Consider the following 21,341-nt stretch of genomic DNA (forward strand, 5'->3'; position numbering starts at 1 on the left):
GCCTTGGGGTCCAGTGTGCTGGTAGCTTCATCGTCCACTGTACACTCCTATTGTCAGTTTACAGGCACGACTGCCATTCTCTTGTCAGACCAGTTCCTGACCCTAAAAAGCAGGCTCGTTCGGCAGGCTGGATGCTTCACTGACTGCTCACTGTTCCCTAGCCCATGATGTCATCCGCCCTGCCCTGCCTATTGGCTGAGACGATGAATATTAATGAAGGCAGCACCGTCTGGGGGGAGGAGACATGCGCAGAGGCAGGGGTTGGTTTTCTGTTTGAGGAGCAAATCTGCCGGTTGACTGGCGAGGAAGGAAGCTCTGATAAATATTTTTTATTTCAAAATAAATATGTGGTCGTTATTATATCGTAATAGTAATAAATAACGTAAACAAAAATCAGCATTACGTTTTTTTTTTATTATTATTATTGTTATATTGTTGGGCAAGGGTGTCCAGTTCCAAATCTATCAGAAAAGCCTTGGCTCTGTACTACAATATATCAAACGTTTTAAAGTATAAAGCAATCGTATTGTTGGTTGCAATGTATGCAGGCCTTAATGATCGAGATTAATAAGTTAACACACAAAAGCAGCAAATTACCTTAATCACATGTGTTTATCAGTACCAAACGCGTCAAAATACAGTTCACAAAATACAGTTCTTAGACAAGCGGAGCCGAGAAACCAAACCCGCGTTTCATTTGCCCTAATTTGCCTATGATGTCATCTTTTCCTCTGTGTCACCTGTGATTGGCTGAATGGCTTCAGCATCTGCTCCGTCTCCGGCTCGGGCTTCTTGCCTTTAGGTGGAGACCTATCACAGGCACTCTGAATCATGGCTGGTTGTCATGACAACGTCGTCTTGTCGGTTCCTAGAGAATAACATGGCTGCTCTGTGGGTGTCAACAGAAATAGAGATTTAGTTTTGGCCAATAAAATGAAATTATAATATTATGAAAACAGTGTGGAAAAACAGCGAGATTTGGAACAATTTAATAACAATATTAATCAGAGAAAGGAATGATTGAGAATACAATTTCCCAATTGCAGAAATATTTTTAATTGGTTGTAGTGGCTTTTAAACAATTAATTGTTGGAACAACAAAAGATATATGAGTCTTGGGGTGCATTTGTCAGTGTTTCCCAATGCAGTTGTTTAGGCTTCTGTTCAGGAGCAACAGCTGACAGGTTAATTGGTCAAATGTCATTTGGTTTCAACTGACAAAAGGGAAATACATTGTGTTTTGACATGAATGGAGAAACAACCTGTTCCACAATTTTTTCTGTCCGACTGAAATATAAAATTGCCTTTCAAAGCGTCATTCAATGTAACTGGCACTCATGGATACATTTACAACATTATTTATTATTTACAACATAATGCTACGATAGTATTTTTCATTTGTCTAAGTCCTAGTGAATGTTATGTTGATAAAGGTTCCTTTTGAGATACTCTTCACTGCATCCATTCTGTATTAATCCATAAACCTCAGAATAAGACCTCAACCACAAACAGTGGTTGTGTCGCTAGTCGAGGTTTATGAAGGGTGAAGGCTGGGACCCCGAGCTAGAGGGAGGACTCTGCTGTCTGCCTCTCTACGATGATTTACTGGTAACCCTAGATGGCTTGTCAGCAGCAGCTTGCTGTTGTAAATCCTCTAACTGGTCATATTCATGCGTTTGCCCGTGTGGAATTGAACAGATAACACAGGTGTTGAGACGGTTGGGAGACATCCTGTTTAACGCAGGATAATCCAATGGCTACATTTTTTTTGCACAATGTTGCCTACATCACAGTCGACATAATAGAATCATTATCGTTAAAATATTTGAATTGGGTTGAACATTTTTTCATTATTTTCATGCATGAATATTTTCATATTTAGTTGAATGGAGGTAAGCGATGCCTCTCACAATGCTGTCGTGTTCACCAGCCCAACTTTACTGCATTTAATAAAAAAATTCTCAAAGAGACATATCTTTATTACTATTACTATATTATTATACTATAAAATATCTGCAAAGTAGATACATAGAGTAGATATAGCACATATGACAATGATAACAAAGGGCTGTATCAGGTCTGCTAACTGGTCTGTTAACTGGTGATATTGATAACCAAGGCCTTCTAACTATAGAAGGCCTCTCACTATATAGCTCATAACTAAATGATGCAATATGTATATTCTCATTAGCAAAGTGCACTGTCATTCTGTCTGATCACCACAAAACTTATTCTAAGTGTAATTGGATTACCCCTTAGAACCATACCACACACACTCTGTGTGTGTGTGTGTGTGTGTGTGTGTGTGTGTGTGTGTGTGTGTGTGTGTGTGTGTGTGTGTGTGTGTGTGTGTGTGTGTGTGTGTGTGTGTGTGTGTGTGTGTGTGTGTGTATTATTATGATTATTATTATTATATCAGATTATTATATTAAGTATATAATATATACTTAAAATACCCCCCCCCCCCCCCCCCCCCCCCCCCCAACCCCCTTTTTTCAATCAAGCCCTGTGTCAATATAACTAAATGAAGCCTATCAGCTTGCAGTAGGCTGGACACAAAGAGCCTATCCATGACCACGCTGGTCTGGACAGACCCTCCCCCTGACAGCTGCTTTATTGTGTGTTGAGTTGGCAAAGCAGCATTGGTCTCTTTGCTTGGACAGTTCAATAAGTAATCTGCATGTAGGCAGCATAATGGCTCTTTTAAGTAAAGGCCTTGAAAATGCTGAAAAGCAGATCGCAAGCTGTGAGTGGTGTTTGAACGGTAGTATTTGCTAAGTGCATTGAAATGTTATCAAAATTGGGTTATCAACTAAAAAATAAATAGGAAAACAGTTTATATCTAGTCAATTGAAATGTCCCAGAGGTATTTTTAGAGGAATCTCCTTCTTAAATACATATTCCAGTAGATCTCTTCTTGCTTGTGTGGCAGCAACTTCTTATTAAGTACAGTTTTGATGTTATGTTCTTCTTTATGTTCCTTTTTACGTTAACTATTGGACTATTGGAAAACAAAAAAAAATACTAAGCATAGACACATCTCTATGACTGTCCAAAATGTATGGTCTCCCTGAGTTCAGAAGAATTTCTACATTGTTCAGTTTTAAGTGTCATTTGAACGCGTCTAATTTTAGGAGGAAGATGAAAGGACGATACTGTTGGAGGGCATAATGAACACATTCTAACCATAATCCCGCCAAAGTAGGTTTCTAAACCAATATTCAACAAGTTCTACCCATAGTTACAATACATAAACAAATAAGATAGTCCAAAGAAATATAAAAAGTAAATCAAACCTGTAACACAATGAACAGAAACAAAAACAGCGAAATAAAACCCAATGTATTTTTAAAATGTGTTATGATTACACCCTGACAAGCATCAGTAAACACAACCGACCACTTGGCGTCCTCTAGACATTAAATTAGAAAAAGAAAAAGAAAACAAAACCCCTTTTTTGTCCTCGGTTTGTCACACCTTACCGCTCTGTTACCTGGAAACACAGGGTGACATCACACACACACGTTGCGCTGCGTGTCTGGTATAAAGGACACACGTACAACGGCCCCTCCCCCTGCTCAGGATAATGACCTCCGGGCTGGCGTACTCTCATCCAGCAGCACGCTCGTGGAAGGGGGGGGGGGGGGGGGGCACTATAGACCACTGGCGTGTATGTGTGTGTGACTGCATGTGTGTGTGTATGTGTTTGTGTGTGTGTGTGTGTGTGTGTGTGTGTGTGTGTGTGTGTGAGTGTCCAAATACGTGTATGTGTGTGTGTGCGTGTGTGTGAGAGTGTGCGTAATCTCCCCTCATTCTGCTTGGAAGCATATTGACAATGGGTGGGGGGGCCCCCCAAGGCCCCCCCGAGCACCCTAGGTGGGGCAGATGGTGCCCGCCGCGAGCCACGGCCGCGGCCACCGTTATTAGCATGAGAAAGAGCCGGCGACGACGAGAGGGAGGAGGGGGAGAGAGGGTGTGGGGGACAGGTACCCCTCAGAGTCTCTTCTTTAATGGATAATAGAGGGCTGCTGAGTGACTCGTGACCCAACGGAATATGTGGGCAATGGGCATGCAAAGTAACCGAATTAGCGCAGTGTAAACAAGGATGGCCTCAAGGTTGAAGAACAACAGTGCTGAACAGTGGTCAGTGGACTTCAGTGTGTACTGAATTGTTGGTGTGAGATAATTTTCATTGGATGATATGAAATTTTGAATTAAGTCCACATCCAAGTCCTTTGTAGTATAAATCAGCATTTCAGTTGGGTGAAAACTGTTCTCATGGTTTAGTTGTTGTCGCATGTGCAATATAATATTGCAATATAATAATGTAATATTATATATGTGCAATATAATATTACAACTGTAATACAATAGAAACATGTTTTTTTATGTGTTTGTGGCAGAGAGAGCAGGACAGAAAGAGAAAGGGAGGGCGACCAAAACCCGGAGCTAAACTACTGGACTATCAAACACAGGGCACCATGGAACACAACGCCTTAATCATTGGATCCTGGAATATACAAGGCCTGAGGTCGATTGCCTTTGGTCTGAATAGCAGAAACCTAGACTTCATCAAGGAAATCAGGAATACAGACATTCTTGTCCTTCAAGGGATGGTCCAACTGGATGCCTTCTAAATTGCAGAGAGTTGGAGGTACCCTCCGCCAAACTGGCAGGGGTGACACAAAGAGGAGAACGACAAATGTACAGTTAAGATACAAACACACAGACTTCTTTCCACAAAGCCGGGGTGTGAGATAGGGATGCACCTTGAGTCCGACCCTATTAAACATATACATGAACCAATTAGCAAGGACATTAAAACAGTCTGCAGCACTCGGCATAACATTACTAGTGTTATGCCGCAGTGTTATGCCATGTGTCGTAGTGTTATAACACTATGACACTGAAATCCAAATGTTTTCTGTCTTTTCAGATAACCAGGTGCTGCTGTCCCAACCAAAGAAGGCCTATAGCAGCAGCTAGATCTTCTGCACAGTTCCTCTCAAACCTGGGCCCTGAAAGTGAACCTTAGTAAAGCTTAATTAATGATATTTAAAAAAAGACCCAGCCTCCACAAATTCAAATTCCACCTAGACACTGTTGCTCCAGAGCAAACTAAAAATGATAGCGCCCTGAAACCACAAGAAACTTAAAAAAAAGCAGTGAATGACCTGAGAAACAAGGCAAGGAGGGCCTTCAATCAATCTAAAGATACCAATTGAGATCTGGCACAAATTCTTTGAAGCAGTAATAGAACCCATTGCTATCCATGGCAGTGAGATCTGGGGTCCACCCGCTAACAAGCGGGTCATTAATAAAACGGGACAAACATCAAATTGAACACTGCAAGCAAAATTCGGCACATCTATCATCAGAGTCCAAATAGAACACAAAATAATGCATGCAGGGCGGAATATGGGACGATATCCAATCGTTATTGAATTACAGAAGTGACAGAAGGAAAGAGGAAAGAGACAACACACCCTACAAACACTCCACAGCAAGGCACTCAGCCACAGAGAGCTATATCCAGAAAAGTATCCTCTTAGCCAGCTGATCCTTGGACTCTGTCCACAACCCAACAACCACCCCACCAGGCAAAAGCAAATTATAAGAAAACAAAAATATTTTTTTTAGCAAATTGGAGAGAATCCACCAAAAGGATGAGTAATTTGGCATGCTCCTTGTCCATAAACAGAGAATACACAGTTGCAGAATACCTGACCACCGTGACTGACCCAAAACAAAGAATATCCTTGACAATGTACAGACTCAGCGAACAGAGCCTGGTCCTCACAGGCTCTGACCTGGCTCCAAGAGAAGACAGACTGTGCTCCCACTGCACACAAAACCAACTGGAAACTCAGCGGCACTCCCTAACTTCCAAGAGGAACACACACTTCTCACAGATAACACAGACATGCAAGGACTTTTGAAAACACGCCACTAAGAAACGACCATATCTTTAGGGGGAAATACAATAATGTACGTTCACAGCGGCACAATTTCTGACCTGTTGTTATGAGAGAAGGATCTCAGACCCATGCTACTCGACTTTTACCACCAGCACATGTTATGATTTCACTATTGCGCATAACCCCTACACAATAAATACAGTGAATGTATCTTTATTTTATCGGGTTAAAGGAGATATTTTATCCTGGAACTTTCAATTCACTTTTAGTATTCCGTATTTTACTTTTATATATTCAGTATTTGGTTTGTACTTTTTTGAAATTGACATATATATTTTGAATTTGGCTTTATTCTTGGCTAAATTCATATTTTACCTTTGGCCTAATTTTCACCTGCTTTGGCAATGAAAACATTTGTTTCCCATTCCAATATAGCTTTTTTGAATTTGAATTTGAGAGACAGCGGGAAAGAGGTGCTACTACTTTTAGAATAAAGGGTAGGCCATAACATACCATTACTAAAGATTTGTCTCCCTCTAGCGTTATAAAGTCAGTTCACTGTTAAACTCTTAGAAGTTTGTCATCAATGACAGACAAGGACTTGAATACATGTCTGATGGTCTACTATTAAATTTAAAGATACATTTTTTAATTGTTCTTAAACTTTTAAACCAATCCTCGATTAGCGTGTGAATAAGTACACACACTCACACGCACACACACACACGCATACACGCATACACACACTCATGCACGCACGCCAGCACACGCACACACGCGCGCGCACACTCCCCCCCCCCCCCACACACACACACACACACGCACACACACGCACACACACATATAGTATATATATTTTAACAATGTATTTCTGTCCATAACAATACCACCGGACTGGAGAATTTGGCGCGGGTAAGCGGAGACCCATCTTTTGGACACATCCCACTTGTGAGTGCGGAAGGCGGCCGGATGCGCCGCCATGCCCGACTAGCAAACGGAATAATTTATTCATCCACGGACCTGCCTGGAGGGAGAACGTGCGAGGAGTTCACTGGAGGAGTGACGGAGCAGGGCACTTTTGTGTCGAGCCAGAGAGAGAGAAGCAGCTCTGAGGCACGGACACATAACACGGTGTACGGTGTATGCGGCTCTGTTGATAATATACTGTGGTTGGCGTTAGCCACGCTAACGTTAGCTCCGGTGGAAAGTGAATGGTGACAGTCGGAACGACTGGAGGCGTGGGGAGCTGCTGAGGTGGTGAGACACTGTTATTTTGATTTTCGATACAGAATTAATGGCACATGGCAAATCACGTGAGTCGTGACTTAAAATGCATAATTTGCACTTTGCAGCGAAAAAGCAACATAGATAAGAGGAGCGTTCTGGCGGTTATAGTCGCTGCATGTTCAACTTGAACCGTAACGTTGAGTGTACGTTGTGGTGAGTCTTCCTCTGGCCCGCTCCTCCTGCTAGTGCAGAGAGTTGCTCAGCGCTAACCCAGTAGCCAGTGAACTGTGTAGCATTATCTTCTCCTTAACTCCAATGCTCAGTCCGGTAAGCCCTTGCATTGCATGTCTTTCGCTGGTGTGTGTGCATGCATTGCAAGTTTGTGCGAAGACGGCATAGCTTTGTTAATTGATTAGAAAGTCGACCTCGTGATTGACACTTGTGTGTTTTGCTTTCACTTGCAGATTCACAGAGGCTTCCATGTATGCATCAATATTTGGACAATAGTAAACATAGAAATGTCGGTAGACGAGGGGATGAATAATGGCAAGACAGGGTCTGGTTTAACTCCGTCTCTGCAGCTATTGGGATGCACTGCAGCCTGCAACAACATTTCCGTCATGACGGAGGTGAAACTGTCTGCTGACAGAACAGACAGTTCAGACATCACCGCCAACTGTCCCTTAGCTGCCAGCTTGGTCCTGCCAAACAATACGAGTTTGATAGAGACTTGCCCCAACTCTGAGAAGTTGTGTCAGAAACCGGAAGGAGATGAAAACCACATAAATCACAGCAGTTCTCTGCAAACTTCAAAACAACAACAACAACAACATCAACCACCCCCAGCACAACCACCACAACAACAGCATCAGCCGCAGCCGAAGTTGTCCAAGCGCAGGAACACGGCCAATTTTGGTTTCAACCACCCAGCGTCGGGAAAGAGACGACGGAGGGCCAACTCCGAGAGCGACTCGGTGCTTCCCTCTAACTTCCTGTTGGGCGGGAACATCTTCGACCCACTGAACCTCAACAGCCTGCTGGACGAGGAGGTGAACAAGGCTTTGAATGCGGAGACGCCCAAGTCCTCGCCGCTTCCCTCCAAGAACCGAGAGCCGGTGGAGATCCTGATTCCGCGGGACATCACCGACCCGCTGAACCTCAACAGCGGCGTTCCCGACAGCAACGTGCTCGTGTCACCGCTCAAGAGTGGCGGGCGCAGGAGGAACCGCAACAGACACCATGGAGGAGGAGGAGGTGGTGGAGGAGGTGGAGGTGGAGGAGGAGGAGGAGGAGGGGGAGGTGGTGGAGGTGGGACGGCGGTACAGCAGCTCCACATGTCATCAGATTCAGGAAAGGGCTCCGAAGGGAAACCCGCCACAGGCATGGACGTCGACCCGAGCCCTGCCACCCCTGCCCCCAGTGAACCCAGTGCAGCCATCGCAGAGGAGGCCCCCAGTGCCGCTAAAGAGCCCGCTTCGCACGGCGCCAAGGAGGACGTGCCACCCTGCGCCACAGAGCAAGCGCAGAGCGCCCACGACGACACTGTGACGTCGCCTACCCTGCCGGCCGTGACCAATCAGCACGCCGGCAGGCGGAGACGCCGCCGCAACTCAGGGAAAACGGATCTCCCCGTGACGTCGTGCGGCACGGTCACCAAACATCACGGACCCAGACCTCCGGCGACCCAGGGCTTCAGCACGCCAAGGGGGGGCCCCAAGACTGGAAATGGGGGGCAGCAGCAACAACAGCACCACCACCACCAACAGCCCTACAACCAGCACAAGCCGCAGCCGACTAAGTTCCAGTACGGCAACTACAACAAATACTACGGCTACCGCAACCCCGGCTCCAGCGAGGACCCCCGCCTCCGCGTGCTGCGCCCCGAGTGGTTCCGGGGGAAGGACGTGCTGGACCTGGGCTGCAACGCCGGACACGTGACCCTCTACGTGGCAAAGGTGCTGCGGCCGGCGCGCATTCTGGGCGTGGACATCGACGGCGGGCTGGTGCGCGCGGCGCGCAAGAACATCAGACACTACCTGTCTGACCTGGAGACCCGGCAGGCCCGGGAGGAGGAGGGGAGGAGGAAGAGCCAGGGGAGCCAGGAGGGGGTTAGGGTTAGGGTTGTCCCCCTAGCTGGGGACAAACAGGAGGAGCACATCGAGGTGGAAGGCAAGGGGGAGAATGGAGAGGCGGTGGTGGAAAGAGGAGGAGGAGGAGGAGGGGTCAGCCGTCACGCAGAAGAAGGGGCGGGGAAGAAGGAGGTGGAGCAAGAGATGGAGGACCGGGGAACCAAGGAGCTCCAAGACGGAAAGGAGGAGCGTGAAGGGAAAGCGGAACTGGGGCCAAAAGAGGTGCAGGAGCAGAGGAAGGAGGAGCAGAGGAAGGAGGAAACAAAGGAGGGAACGAGGGAGGGAACGAAGCGGGGCGCGGATGAGTTGCAGAAGGAGGATCTTGAGAGCAGGAGGAGGAGGAGGGAGCTGCAGAGGAGCAGGATGGAGGAGGTGGAGGTGGAGGACTGTGTAGATCCCGCCGGCGGTCCTGGAGGCTGCCACTTTCCCCTGTCTCTGCGCACCAGGGGTCCCATCGCGGCCCCTCCGCTCACGGAGCAGCCCCCCGTCCAGCCAGGAGAGTTCCCCTCCAACGTCTCCTTCCTCAAGGTAATGTGTGTGTGTGTGTGTGTGTGTGTGTGTGTGTGTGTGTGTGTGTGTGTGTGTGTGTGTGTGTGTGTGTGTGTGTGTGTGTGTGTGTGTGTGTGTGTGTGTGTGTGTGTGTGAGATAATAACATCCTGGCAGGATGTTGAGTAAGCAGATTTTTAAGACTGAATACCTGTAAATGGTGTTTGTTTATTTAACAAAGCACCAATCAGGCTGCCTAGTATTAGTAATGTAGCTGTCATGACATAGTCATGTTAACTTTGGGATAATGTTGATAGATTGACTTTTACTTTGAGATAAAAATGTTATATATTAGTGAAATAAGTTTCTGTCGGTGTCTGGGATGTTTTTAGAAATTGGATTTCCTTTCAAATAATATTGAAGATCTATTTTTATTTAATTTTGTTAATAGATTGTTCCTCTTTTTAAATATTCCTAATTATAGGTCTGTGCCTAAATCTAGCCTGGAGACAAACCAAAGAACATCCAGTGCAGGGGTTGACACTAAGGTTTCAAAAGCACTTGCCCATCGGGCAAGTACAGGTCAGGTTCAACTTGCCCGAATGTAATGTTCACTTGCCCAAATTATAATCAGAATCGTGAACGGGCCTCTTTTGCCAGGCCCCCTGCCTGGTTTTGGGGGGGGCTCAGAAAAATCCTCCTAGCTCAGACTGAAGCTGAATGTTAGCTTCCACACATAAAAAATAACAAACTTCTCTTTGTTTACTTATTTATCGAGCGCTCACATCGTGCCATGAAGTGATTTCAGTCCACCGTTCCAACCTATTAAAGCTACCGCCAAGTTATATGTAGACCTGCATGATTTTATGCAAATGTACATGACTAAATGTCAGAGGTAGTAGCAAAGATATGTCTTTTTAACTTTTAAGTTTCTTGTAGCTCTAACTGAATAATCACAATCGCGTTTCTAGTAGGGTTGTCAGTCACGATACTGGATTTTCTAACTTCAATACTATTCCTGGAAAAAGATCGATATTCTATACCATGTTTGATATCAGGGGAAAAGTTTTTTTCAGGAAAGAACATAACAAAAGTAAATAGATTATATCTCCACAACTGCAAGGGCGATAATGTCATCTTTGGGCCAAAAGAAAGATTGTTGTGCAAATGAAATATTCAATGGGGATAATACTTGGTTAAAGTGAATAAAGCCATGGAACACAGCATAAGTGGAAGATAACATTTCCACCTGAAATAATTATCAGTATCAGTTGGTCGTTATCAGTTGGGAGCGCTGTCTTACTATGAGACACAAATAAAGGTAGATATCTTACAATTTTGACACTTGACACCTCTATTTAAAGTTCAGGGCAATCGAATGCACCAAGCCAAACACTCGCAAATAAATATATGGCCACTAGATTGCGCTGAAGAATATGTTTTCTGATTGAAGGCAATTTACCTATTTCCTAAGAAACCTTCTCTTATTCATTGATTGAAAACACCATGTTAAGTTGCAAAATTTGGCCCAGATACTGGATAATCTGTTTATGGTGGTTTTATTAGATCAGAATCAACTTTGTGGACAAAAATCACAAAGGTAATACTTCATTTTTGGTTGTTGAAAGAAAAGGGGACGTTTCTTCTTAAGTTGTTATTTGCGAGTTTTAGTCACAGAATGATATGGTTTGGAATAAGTGGAGGCTCAGCTTTCATGTAATATATAGTTTGTGATGGTCCAATTTCGTGAAAAAGATCGCTATTGCTGTGTGCATGTGGACAGTTATGAAACCCAAAACCGTGTTCTTGACTTTCCTTGATAATTTGCCTCAATCCAAAGTACTTCCAAACTGCACTCCTCAATCACTACTCCATTTAACTTCGACCTAAACCGTTCGCGGAGGTGCTGCACTTGAGATGCTAGCTGTGTTGGCTAACCTTTAGGGAATCACTGCCAGAGACCGCACTGCGAGTGAGTGACAGAAGGCGGGGCTATATTCGCACTGAAGCGATGCGTGTCTGTTAACTCGCTTTTCCGAGAGAAGAGAAGACAGCGCGCTGATCAATTGCAAATACTTCTATTTTGTGTGCTTTTGAGGAACAAAAGGTTGTTCTGCAGTTTCTAAAAACATTTGAATAAATAGCTTTTATATTAACATCCACCCAAAATCCACTTGCCCGTTCGGGCAACCAGAAAAAATCTCAACTTGCCCAAACATTTTTTTTACTTGCCCCGGGCAAGCGGGCAACCGTTAGTGTCAACCCCTGCAGTGTATTAAGGCAGTTCTAAGTTACTTGAGATGACCAGAATATGTCATGCACCATGTTAAAATAGAAGTTGTTGTGCATGATTGTTAGAAACAACATCAGCCCTGCCAATATCAGAACCACAGAGTCGCTCACTAGCTTCCGCGAGAGACTCTAGGTTAGGGCTGAAGGATTAATCAAATTCAAACCGACATTGCGATGTTATAGAACGCGATATGCAAAACGCAAAAGCTGCAAATTTGATTTGTTACTGTTACTGACTGGAGATCAGCAAGATTCGTATTTATTTTTATTTTACAATTCAATAGTTAAATAAAGATGTTTATAATATCCATTTATCTCAACATAGAGGCCTTGCCTAAAGGAAAGAGCAGTTTATATTAGCGGTGCAACGGAGCACGGATTACCCGTGATCCGTACGGATCAACCCTCACGTTTCGGGATGCAAGTGATCCGCGGACCGGCTGACCATGCAAAAACAAAATCAAAAAAGTTGTTCACGTTATCGGCGCATGTTTAAAGGACAATTCCGGTATTTAGCACATTGAGCCCCCTTTCTGGTGTGTCTACGATGAAATTTGGTGGTTGACACCGGAAATTTGACTATTGGTCCTGTCTCGGGTATTTGGCTAATTTTGAATTACCCCTGCCTGCTTCAGAATGGCTGGCTATGGGCATTCACAAACCTGTCCTTAAAACAACCCTAAACATTCGTTTTCAGAAATGTGCAACTCACCGAGTGGTTAATGTTGTTCGTTGATGTTCCTAATCAAGTATCGCAGGGAAATACAGTTTCTGTCGTGTGTTATTTGGCATTTTGTAAATCCCTTTGGAGCGGAGACCGGACCGTAAACGGACAGGGGGCTGTTTATGTTTGGTTGTAGTCTTTTCGCTCGGTTCTCCATCTCAACAGTAGGGCTAGAACCGAGCGCAAAGACTATAACCAACCCCCCTTTCCGTTTCCGGTCAAGGAGCAATGAGTCCTCCAACAGAAATCCATGGATTTACAAAATGCCAAATAAAAAACATGACAGAAACTGTATTTCGCCACGATACTTGATGAAGAAAAAAAAATTCTTCTTAAGTTCTTCTTAAGTTTTATTCTTTCTTTCTTTCTTTATTATTCTCTACAAACTTTGGGACCTATCTCCTTCCTAAATTTTCCACCTAGAGACTCCATTCCAGTTTTGGAGTAAACAATTCAAATTGTAGTTCAAATCCCTTCACTTGATCCCTTCACTTGCCATTTAATTTCTTAATGCCTCAGATGGCACTGTTGCATTGTTTTTATTTATACATTGGAAGGATATCTTGAGTTACGTTTTTATTTTATGTGGACACAAGTTATTTCTATTTTATTTACAATCCATGTTTAAAAGAAGAAGGAATAATGCCTCAGTTTGCACTTTTATATTGTTTTATATTACAATATTTAATATATACATTGGAAAGTTTTTATTTTATTTGACAACAATCAATTTTTAGTGCTTGGCACTTGTACAGCGATATATTGTTATTTCTCTTTGTTCATGCTTTGGATAAATGTGTCCACTAAATGCCCTAAATGTAAATGTATAAAGGTCCAGTTGAAATGTAAACAAAAGATAAACATTTATTTTAATGTGTAAGAATCCTCCAGTTAGTTTAAGCTTGGCAGATGAATCTACCATGTCCTACTATATAGTCATTTACCTATCATCCACTGCTGATCCCAGTGACATTCAGATGCATGTCATAGGGGAGCAGGTCGGGGTAAGGAAGCCTCCAGGTCAGAGTGCACACACTGGGGATCACACCATACAGTTCCCCCTCCTCTCATACCTTTTTGGGTTGTATTTTTAAACGTGGTCATGTGGTGCGTTGTTTCCAGGCCAACTACGTGCTGGAGTGCGACCGGCTGCTGCTCACCCAGCGGCCCGAGTACGACGTCATCCTGTGCCTGAGCGTCACCAAGTGGGTGCACCTGAACTGGGGCGACGAGGGCCTGAAGAGGTTCTTCCAGCGGGCCTACCGACACCTTCGTCCCGGGGGCATCTTCGTCCTGGAGCCCCAGCCCTGGGACACCTACGTCCGCAGGAATAAGCTCACCGTAAGAGGAAGTGATGTCATAGGAGGCGGGAGGGAGGGGGAGGGGTTAAGGAGGCGGCTGAATATTGAATGATTTAATTTAAATTGTTTACATGTTTTCGCCGTCAAATCACTTGAGTTTGTCTCAAAACAAGTACTCAAATCGTTGTTTACCAATTCCTGGTGGGTGGGATATTTTTTCCGATATTTGCATCCTCGTTTTTCAAAATGGTCTTTGGTAGAATGATGCCATTGAGAAAAAAAAGTCTATAGCTCAAATTTGAAGCTCCAAAAGGAGTTTGTTAAAGACGTTAAGATGTTTTCTACTGGGTCTTCACAGGACGTCATTAGCAAGAACTACAAGAGCATTCGCCTCAAGCCAGACCAGTTCACCAACTACCTGACCACCGAAGTCGGCTTCGCCAGCTATGAGTTCATCGGAATGCCTAACTCTTCAGCGAAGGGTAACTTTTTCAGAAGAATTTCAGTATTTTCCTTCCGATTTGTTTCCAGCTGATGTGTGGGTGTACTATGTTGAGGTGTAGATGCACAGTGCTGATGTGAGTGTGCTGTGCGTGTGGATTGGGCTGCCGTGCGAGTGCACGGTGCTGTTGTGCGTGTGCACGGTGCTGACGTGCGTGTGCTGTCGTGCATGTGCATGGTGCTAACGTGCAAGTGAACATTGCTGATGCGGCGCAGAGAGGTTTTGGCTTCTCCTTCTCCTCACTAACATAGGAGAAGGCAGATTTTTCTTTATGCTTCCTACATTTATTCTAAAGCCGTTCATAATCTAATTCCACCTACAGTATCATCATGCATTTTTTTTTATTCTTCTATAGCAGAACACTATTTTGCTTTCAGTACTTTTCAGTCGTATTTATCCAATGATATTAACGATAATGTAACGGTTGACATTTTCAAACAAATAGCATTCAGGGCTCCCAAATCAAGTTGTTTCAGCCTCTAACCCTCGACCTGGACAGCTTCCAGAGCTCCTTAACGTTAACATAATCCCCTCCTTGCCCGTTCTCCCAGGTTTCCAGAGACCGATCTACTTGTTTCACAAATGACCGCACTGCCTTGAAGATCCTTGAGGATCATTGAATGTGAGTGAGCGACCCGCCCCTCCCCAACCGACGGACTAGGATTAATTACGCCCCGACCGATACCGGACCCCCCGCAGAGCACACAGATGGAGACCGGGACCACGGGTGATCATTTTTACACAGATCGAGTACCCTTATCAAGAATAAAAGGTTTCAAACTCTTTACGAAAGGTGGGGATCAACTCGAAAGGATCTTCCCAGCTGTGGGGAGTTTTTTAGTAATGATCACCTTAACCCGATTCCGTCATGAGTGTTTCAATGTTTTTAGTATATTATAATTACTCTACACATTTGATGATTTTGTAAATTAAGTTTTGGCATGGCATTGCTGATGTTTTCTTGTTTTGTTTTGTTTTGTTTGGCGTCATCAGAACAATTCCAGTCTTTCGATCACATTAAATGTACAAATGTAAAGAAAAATTATTATTCGTTGTTGTTGATCAAAGCGTATCTTGGGTTCATTAGAGGTGTCGGACAACACAAAGCGAAAGATTTATGTCTGATAGAATAACACTCAGACTTTTTAAATATTTTTGTAATCTGACCCTCTGTCTACTTATCTAGACAAGTTATTCCTGTCGATTGAGTGATTGACAGTTCAAATGCTCAGCAGGGAATGACTATAAAGAATACAATGGTGGTTTTGAGGTTTTTACTTTATGGAAATTATTTAACAATGTCAGGGTACGTTTATCTGCAATGTTTTTATATTTTCATATGTAAAAAAAAATGTAACGCTTAAGTTAAACCCATTTGCATAACATGAGTAGTTTGGTTATGATGACACCAAAGCAGGGGTTCAGCCAGCCAGCATGGGGGGACCTTTATGATTATTAAACTAGAAAACATCAGCAATGGGCTTTTCCTTTCCAAAGCAAAGCCATATCTATCCTATATGATATCCCATGAGATCTCAAAGATGTATCAATTACTCTGCAAAAGATTTTTACAAAGACCTTTGTCTTTATACAGAGAGGTTAAAGTGTGATCTGTTTATTGGCTTTTCATTAGTTCAGCCCAACGTTGGAAGTCCAGGTTTAAACTGTCACACACTGGAAGTGCTCCCATGTTTAGCCATGTTGTATCCACCTGCGCTCTTAATTTGCAAATCTCCTCAAATAAACCTTTTTTTTATTTTTTAGGAAAATCAATTCAAACTCATATTTTGAAAATCCATTGGTACCGATGTTTTTTTTAATCATTTGTTCGTTTTTGTGTGACTTGTTAAAGTGAGACGTTATGACGGAGGTCACGAGGGATCCTTTTTGTTTCCTTTTCAAGAAAAGTAATTGATGTAATAAAGTTTTGTTTTATAACTTTTGTTATGCTTTTGAATATGTTGAACTTTTTTTGTCCTGTTCATTTTCATTGAATTTTCATCTTGTTTTCATGTTTGCTGCCAATGTTGTAGGTCAGAGTTCTTGTACCAAAGCTTATCCAGCTCTTAATCAATATATTACATACAATACTAAATGCTTCCTGCCCACGGCAGTTTCTTTTTTTGGTTAACTCATTTAACAAAGGGGTTATCTGAAGACACTGAGTCTGGTAAATATACATTTCAGTCAGATCTCTTTAGAAATAAAAGTAAGCCTACCCTTTCATAGTAATTCTGACCAGTTCGATTTTTCATATATAAATCATATAGACAATGTAGTCCGCTCTTCCTCTGTTAAATAGCAGATTACATTATGTAATTTACACATTTAAGTATATGATATTTTGATCTGTCTGTAGAGTTTATCAAACCCCTAGTCAGGGTATGCACCCAAATTTAAGACAATCCGATTCTCAGATATATTTAGTGCCCTATTTTTGCCTACAATTTTCATAGCTTTTTTTGTTTTATTGCAAGACTAACTGTTTTATGAAGCTCATTTTGATAGCTTCCAGAACTGTGTTCTCATGTTCCTGGTTGGATTATTCAGGAAGGCCAAATGTGAGATGGAGCAGGTGTTTATTTGAGTGTAGTCTTCATGGTTGTTTAAAGAGAAAGATAAAATGTACTTTTATTAATCCAAGATGGATTAATAAAGAGGTTCTTTGCACTGATAAGATTGTGGGAATTCATATATTCTTTGTAACTGTAGATGGCATTTATGAATTGACATTTTCTGCGTAATGTGGCAGTATATTAACCAGACAACATTCTGAATTTTAGCAACCTGACAGCTTGATCACACAGGACAGGGTCTTATTGGTTAGAATCCAGAACCGTAAAATTAAATGGTCTTTGTTTAACTCAGAAATGTCAATGCATAAATCCTGTCTACGGCAGTTAACGACTGCGCTTCAAACAAGCACCTTAACCTGATGAAAAACAATTATTTTGGGAGTCTTTTAGGTAAACATGTTTTTATTTACATGCCTCAAAGAGTCTTTTAATTACAAATTATTAAAATGATCTCCTGTGTAATCGTCTACTGTGGTGGTATCACGCATGTAGAAATTATTTATTATTATTGTATATATCCTATTGTCAATTCCAATACCTAATTAAAATGCATGATTTATTTATAATACTTACAATTCACATTTAAAAATATATATATTAACATTTTCTATATATATATATATATATATATATATTTTGTTTTTTTTGTAATACGTGCATTATGTTAAAGACACTTGACACACCCGCCTAATCAGTTAGAGGTGGACCGGTTACACACAGCACCACCTAGTGAGGAAGGGATAGAATTTCACATTGTTCAATTCAGAGGCTACATCTAACTGCAGTTCATACAAACTATACTCACCTACTTCAGGACCTGGTTTGGGTATTAGAAGTGTGTATGCGTGTGTAACTGACTTGATACCAGTAACTTGCTCATTCTTGTCGAGCACCATCTGAGGAGTGCTTCTGGTGCAATAAATAAGTCTGGATTGCCCGCGGGTTGTCAAATATAGAAAGCCAGTGTGTGAGCCACTCTTGAACTCCCATTGGGAAGATTCTGGGTACGAGCCCTAATTTCTACTGCAGACTACCTGTATGTATCCTTGAGCAGGATGCCATAGCCCCTACCTGCTGCTTAATGACTTGTGCCTGGATTCACTCGTCACATCGGATAGAAATATCCAGAATTAACCACAATCATACTAGGATTTTAAATAAAAAGTGAAGGCATTCAACCCTTTTACATCTAGTGCATGTGTTGTGTGTGTTGGAGTGCATGTTTCCTTCTGGTTTCAGATGTTTTCGATTGGATGACCCCCCCCCCCCCCTCTCCGCCTTGCTGTTTGCTCAATGATCAGACAGGGAAGATCGGCTTCATGTAAACAGCTTTGTGTGCACGTGCGCTCCATTGTGGCCGTGTCATGCTGCGGATGAATAACAGATTTGTGCACAAAGCAGCCTCTGTTGAATGATGGCCCATCATCCAGCTTTAACCTTTACAGGACAGGACAGCCTGGCATCTTCAGACACAGAGGTCCACTTACAGTGATAAAGGGTTGGTTGCTAAGGTTTAGAATTAAATATATTTGGTGAAGAGGCTGGGGATGAATCCTAAAAAAAAAAAAAAAATTAATTGCCCATAGTTGTATTAAATCACAAGGGATGGTTTTAAATAGTTTGATAGTATTGCTTGTTACTATAAATAACTTAACCGTCATGCCTGAGAATCCAGTACTCAGTAAAGTCACAGGCAACTATAACTTGAATGAATTTACAGTTCACCTACCTTGTTTTATGAATCACATTTAAATGTACAAACTCAAATCCTGACCCATATCACTTTACACCAAACTCTGTTAAACGTGTTTGTTTGCCTGCATTTATTGCCAGCAAATCATTTCTGAAAGCAAAACGAACATCGGTGTTGCCTGAATGTTGAATTACAGATAGGATGAATTAAATTGCAAATATGTAAAATATATAAATAATATAACACTAAGTGCAACTGAGGAAGTTAAATACAAGTGTACTGCACACACATCTTAAAATGACCTATGTTCTCCACACGTGAAGCAATTTATTTCCTCCATTTGTTCAGTTTATCCTGCAGGAATATTGCAGGATATGCAGGAAATGCTAAAACCGCATCGCACAGCACCTGTAAATAAACAACAACAACCACAAAATCAACCACACAACTTGCATGTATAGTTTGCACAATTGGATTGCCATCTCATAGCATGACTTAAACCTATTCATCAAAAACAATTCAGCAAACTCTAACAACATACATAATTCGGAAACTTATATTCATATAACTATCGATAAAAAGAACTTTCTATGGTGTGTACAACTGAACTATTTTATATCAAGTGGCTCTGTGTCTATAACCTACCTGTATCTCCGTGGGCACCCGTGGTGTCCAACGATGTACTCCTGGGCATAACAGAACCGTCTGCAGAGTCCTCTGTAGCCACACGTCCAGTACTGCACCTCCGCGTCCTCCGTTGCAGACAATACTATCCGCCAAAACATAAAAGTAGAAAGAAAACGTTGATGATGTATGGCATACCATATTGACCATATGTGCATGCATCATCACATTTCAGTTGATTGTTTACAGCTAGCAGGACTATGGATGTTTACTGTAATCTCAGAGTTGGCTGAATCTCAAATATTGTGTACCCCATACTAGTACACAATTTATTATTTTAACTCTGACATCTGCATCTTCTTTTACAAAAAAATATATTTTTGATTATTTTAATAATTTAGGACTATGTAGGAGTAGAAGCATGTTGGCAGGGTTTATGTAATAGTGTGGTGTGTGTGTGTGTGTGTGTGTGTGTGTGTGTGTGTGTGTGTGTGTGTGTGTGTGTGTGTGTGTGTGTGTGTGTGTGTGTGTGTGTGTGTGGCTGTGTGTGGCTGCGTGTAGGTTGTGTGTGTCTTTGTCTGTGTGTGCGTGTGTGTGTGTGTGTGTGTGTGTGTGTGTGTGTGTGTGCGTGTGTGTGTGTTTATGTGTGTGTGTGTGTGTGTGTGTGTGTGTGTGTGTGTGTGTGTGTGTGTGTGTGTGCGTGCGTGCGTGCGTGCGTGCGTGCGTGCGTGCGTGCGTGCGTGTGTGTGTGTGTGGCTGTGTGTGGCTGCGTGTAGGGTGTGTGTGTCTTTGTCTGTGTGTGCGTGTGTGTGTGTCCATGTCTGTGTGTGTGTGTGTGTGTGTGTGTGTGTGTATGTGTGTGTGTGTGTGTGTGTGTGTGTGTGTGTGTGTCCATGTCCATGTGTGTGTATGTGTGTGTGTGTGTGTGTGTGTGTGGCTGCATTTGGGCTGTGTGCGTGGCTGCGTGCGTGGCTGCGTGTGGGGTGTGTGTGTGTGGCTGCGTGTGGGGTGTGTGCGTGGCTGCGTGTGGGGTGTGTGCGTGGCTGCGTATGGGGTGTGTGTGTGGCTGCGTGTGGTGTGTGTGTGGCCCTGTCTCACCCTCTCCGGTCAGCAGCACCAGTAGGAGGACTAGCAGCAGCAGGCGGTGGACCCTCTCCATGTTCAGGCTGTGGGCTTAACGCCTGGTGCTCAGACAGTGGGGGCTCTCCTCCACCGGGGGGCGTTTATAAACGGCTCGTCGGACGCAGGGGAGGGGTCCCGTGACGCACTCTGTGCAGAACCACAACAAGAACATGGGTTATTTGTGAATGTCGCTGGCAACACTGTGTTGAGTCTAGTAGCTTTCATCACTACTTGTGGGTTGGTTCAAACTAAACGTGGGCTCTCAGCCGTCTCCTGTAGACACAAGATACCTTATTTTACTATTGATTGTGTTCCTTCTTTGAAAATGTGGCATGAATGAATAAAGTTATATTTAATTCAGGTCCCTTAAGAATGTTTGTGTTGTGTGCTACTCACATGAAGCCCTGTCGCTGGAATATGGCAGTTTAAATCAAATCAAGGAACAAAATTCATAACTCTTTTAAGTGAAGTGAGTCCCAGTGATTAAGGCCCAACCCGCTGTATAACTTAAAACCAGCTAGCTGTGGGTGTGTGGCTTCCAGGCTGGTTAAAACAGTCGTGCCATTTGTGTCACTCTCGTCTGGATATATTCATGTGATACTGCTGATGCTGTTAAAGTACATTTTTACTTCACAAAACACACCGGTCCAGTGACGCGGGGACTTTTGTTAACTGAACAAACACAGACTTGTTCACAGACAGATGCACGTGTATAGCGTGCCCCCTAGTGACTATGACAGGCAAAT

At 43.0% G+C, this 21,341-nt stretch overlaps 3 protein-coding genes across 5 annotated transcripts in view; 1 reads left to right on the forward strand and 2 right to left on the reverse strand.

Annotated features, from left to right (window-relative positions):
• Window positions 1-166, reverse strand: part of LOC115546951 (serine/threonine-protein kinase PAK 3) — a 33,049-nt gene extending 32,883 nt beyond the window's left edge. For both annotated transcript variants that reach the window (XM_030360800.1, XM_030360799.1), the window contains exon 1: window positions 1-166. This exon is cut by the window's left edge and continues 38 nt beyond it. The gene's annotated coding sequence lies outside the window, so the exon portion shown is untranslated.
• Window positions 167-6,746: 6,580 nt separating this feature from the next.
• mepcea (methylphosphate capping enzyme a) lies at window positions 6,747-17,618 on the forward strand. Of its 2 annotated transcripts, none has more exons than XM_030361582.1 (5): window positions 6,747-7,172; window positions 7,610-9,802; window positions 13,900-14,118; window positions 14,437-14,560; window positions 15,132-17,618. In XM_030361582.1, the coding sequence occupies exons 2-5, from the start codon at window positions 7,664-7,666 to the stop codon at window positions 15,164-15,166; spliced, it is 2,517 nt and encodes an 838-aa protein (XP_030217442.1). In that variant the 5' UTR covers window positions 6,747-7,172; window positions 7,610-7,663; the 3' UTR covers window positions 15,167-17,618. The 2 variants fall into 2 exon arrangements, with proteins under 2 accessions (XP_030217442.1, XP_030217441.1); XM_030361581.1 differs by having other exon boundaries at window positions 6,750-7,175.
• A 1,535-nt stretch (window positions 17,619-19,153) lies between these two features.
• Window positions 19,154-21,271, reverse strand: defbl2 (defensin, beta-like 2). The gene is made up of 4 exons (XM_030362187.1): window positions 20,992-21,271; window positions 20,572-20,742; window positions 19,495-19,618; window positions 19,154-19,257 (listed from the first exon to the last, which is right to left on the reverse strand). The coding sequence occupies exons 2-4, from the start codon at window positions 20,630-20,632 to the stop codon at window positions 19,236-19,238; spliced, it is 207 nt and encodes a 68-aa protein (XP_030218047.1). The 5' UTR covers window positions 20,633-20,742; window positions 20,992-21,271; the 3' UTR covers window positions 19,154-19,235.
• Between the last annotated feature and the right edge of the window lie 70 nt (window positions 21,272-21,341).

This window comes from Gadus morhua, chromosome 7 (assembly GCF_902167405.1).
Source record: "Gadus morhua chromosome 7, gadMor3.0, whole genome shotgun sequence".
Taxonomy (NCBI): domain Eukaryota; kingdom Metazoa; phylum Chordata; class Actinopteri; order Gadiformes; family Gadidae; genus Gadus; species Gadus morhua.

What these genes read in the sequence shown, in the direction of transcription:
- mepcea (XM_030361582.1), top strand. Translation starts at nt 7,664, where the DNA reads ATGTCGGTAGACGAGGGGATGAATAATGGCAAGACAGGGTCTGGTTTA. An exon ending in TCCGCAGGAATAAGCTCACC is followed by an intron (nt 14,119 to 14,436) that starts GTAAGAGGAAGT and finishes GGGTCTTCACAG; the next exon opens with GACGTCATTAGCAAGAACTA. An exon ending in GCCTAACTCTTCAGCGAAGG is followed by an intron (nt 14,561 to 15,131) that starts GTAACTTTTTCA and finishes CCGTTCTCCCAG; the next exon opens with GTTTCCAGAGACCGATCTAC.
- defbl2 (XM_030362187.1), bottom strand. Translation starts at nt 20,632, where the DNA reads ATGGAGAGGGTCCACCGCCTGCTGCTGCTAGTCCTCCTACTGGTGCTG. An exon ending in GGTGCTGCTGACCGGAGAGG is followed by an intron (nt 19,619 to 20,571) that starts GTGAGACAGGGC and finishes TTTGGCGGATAG; the next exon opens with TATTGTCTGCAACGGAGGAC. An exon ending in GGGTGCCCACGGAGATACAG is followed by an intron (nt 19,258 to 19,494) that starts GTAGGTTATAGA and finishes GTTTATTTACAG; the next exon opens with GTGCTGTGCGATGCGGTTTT.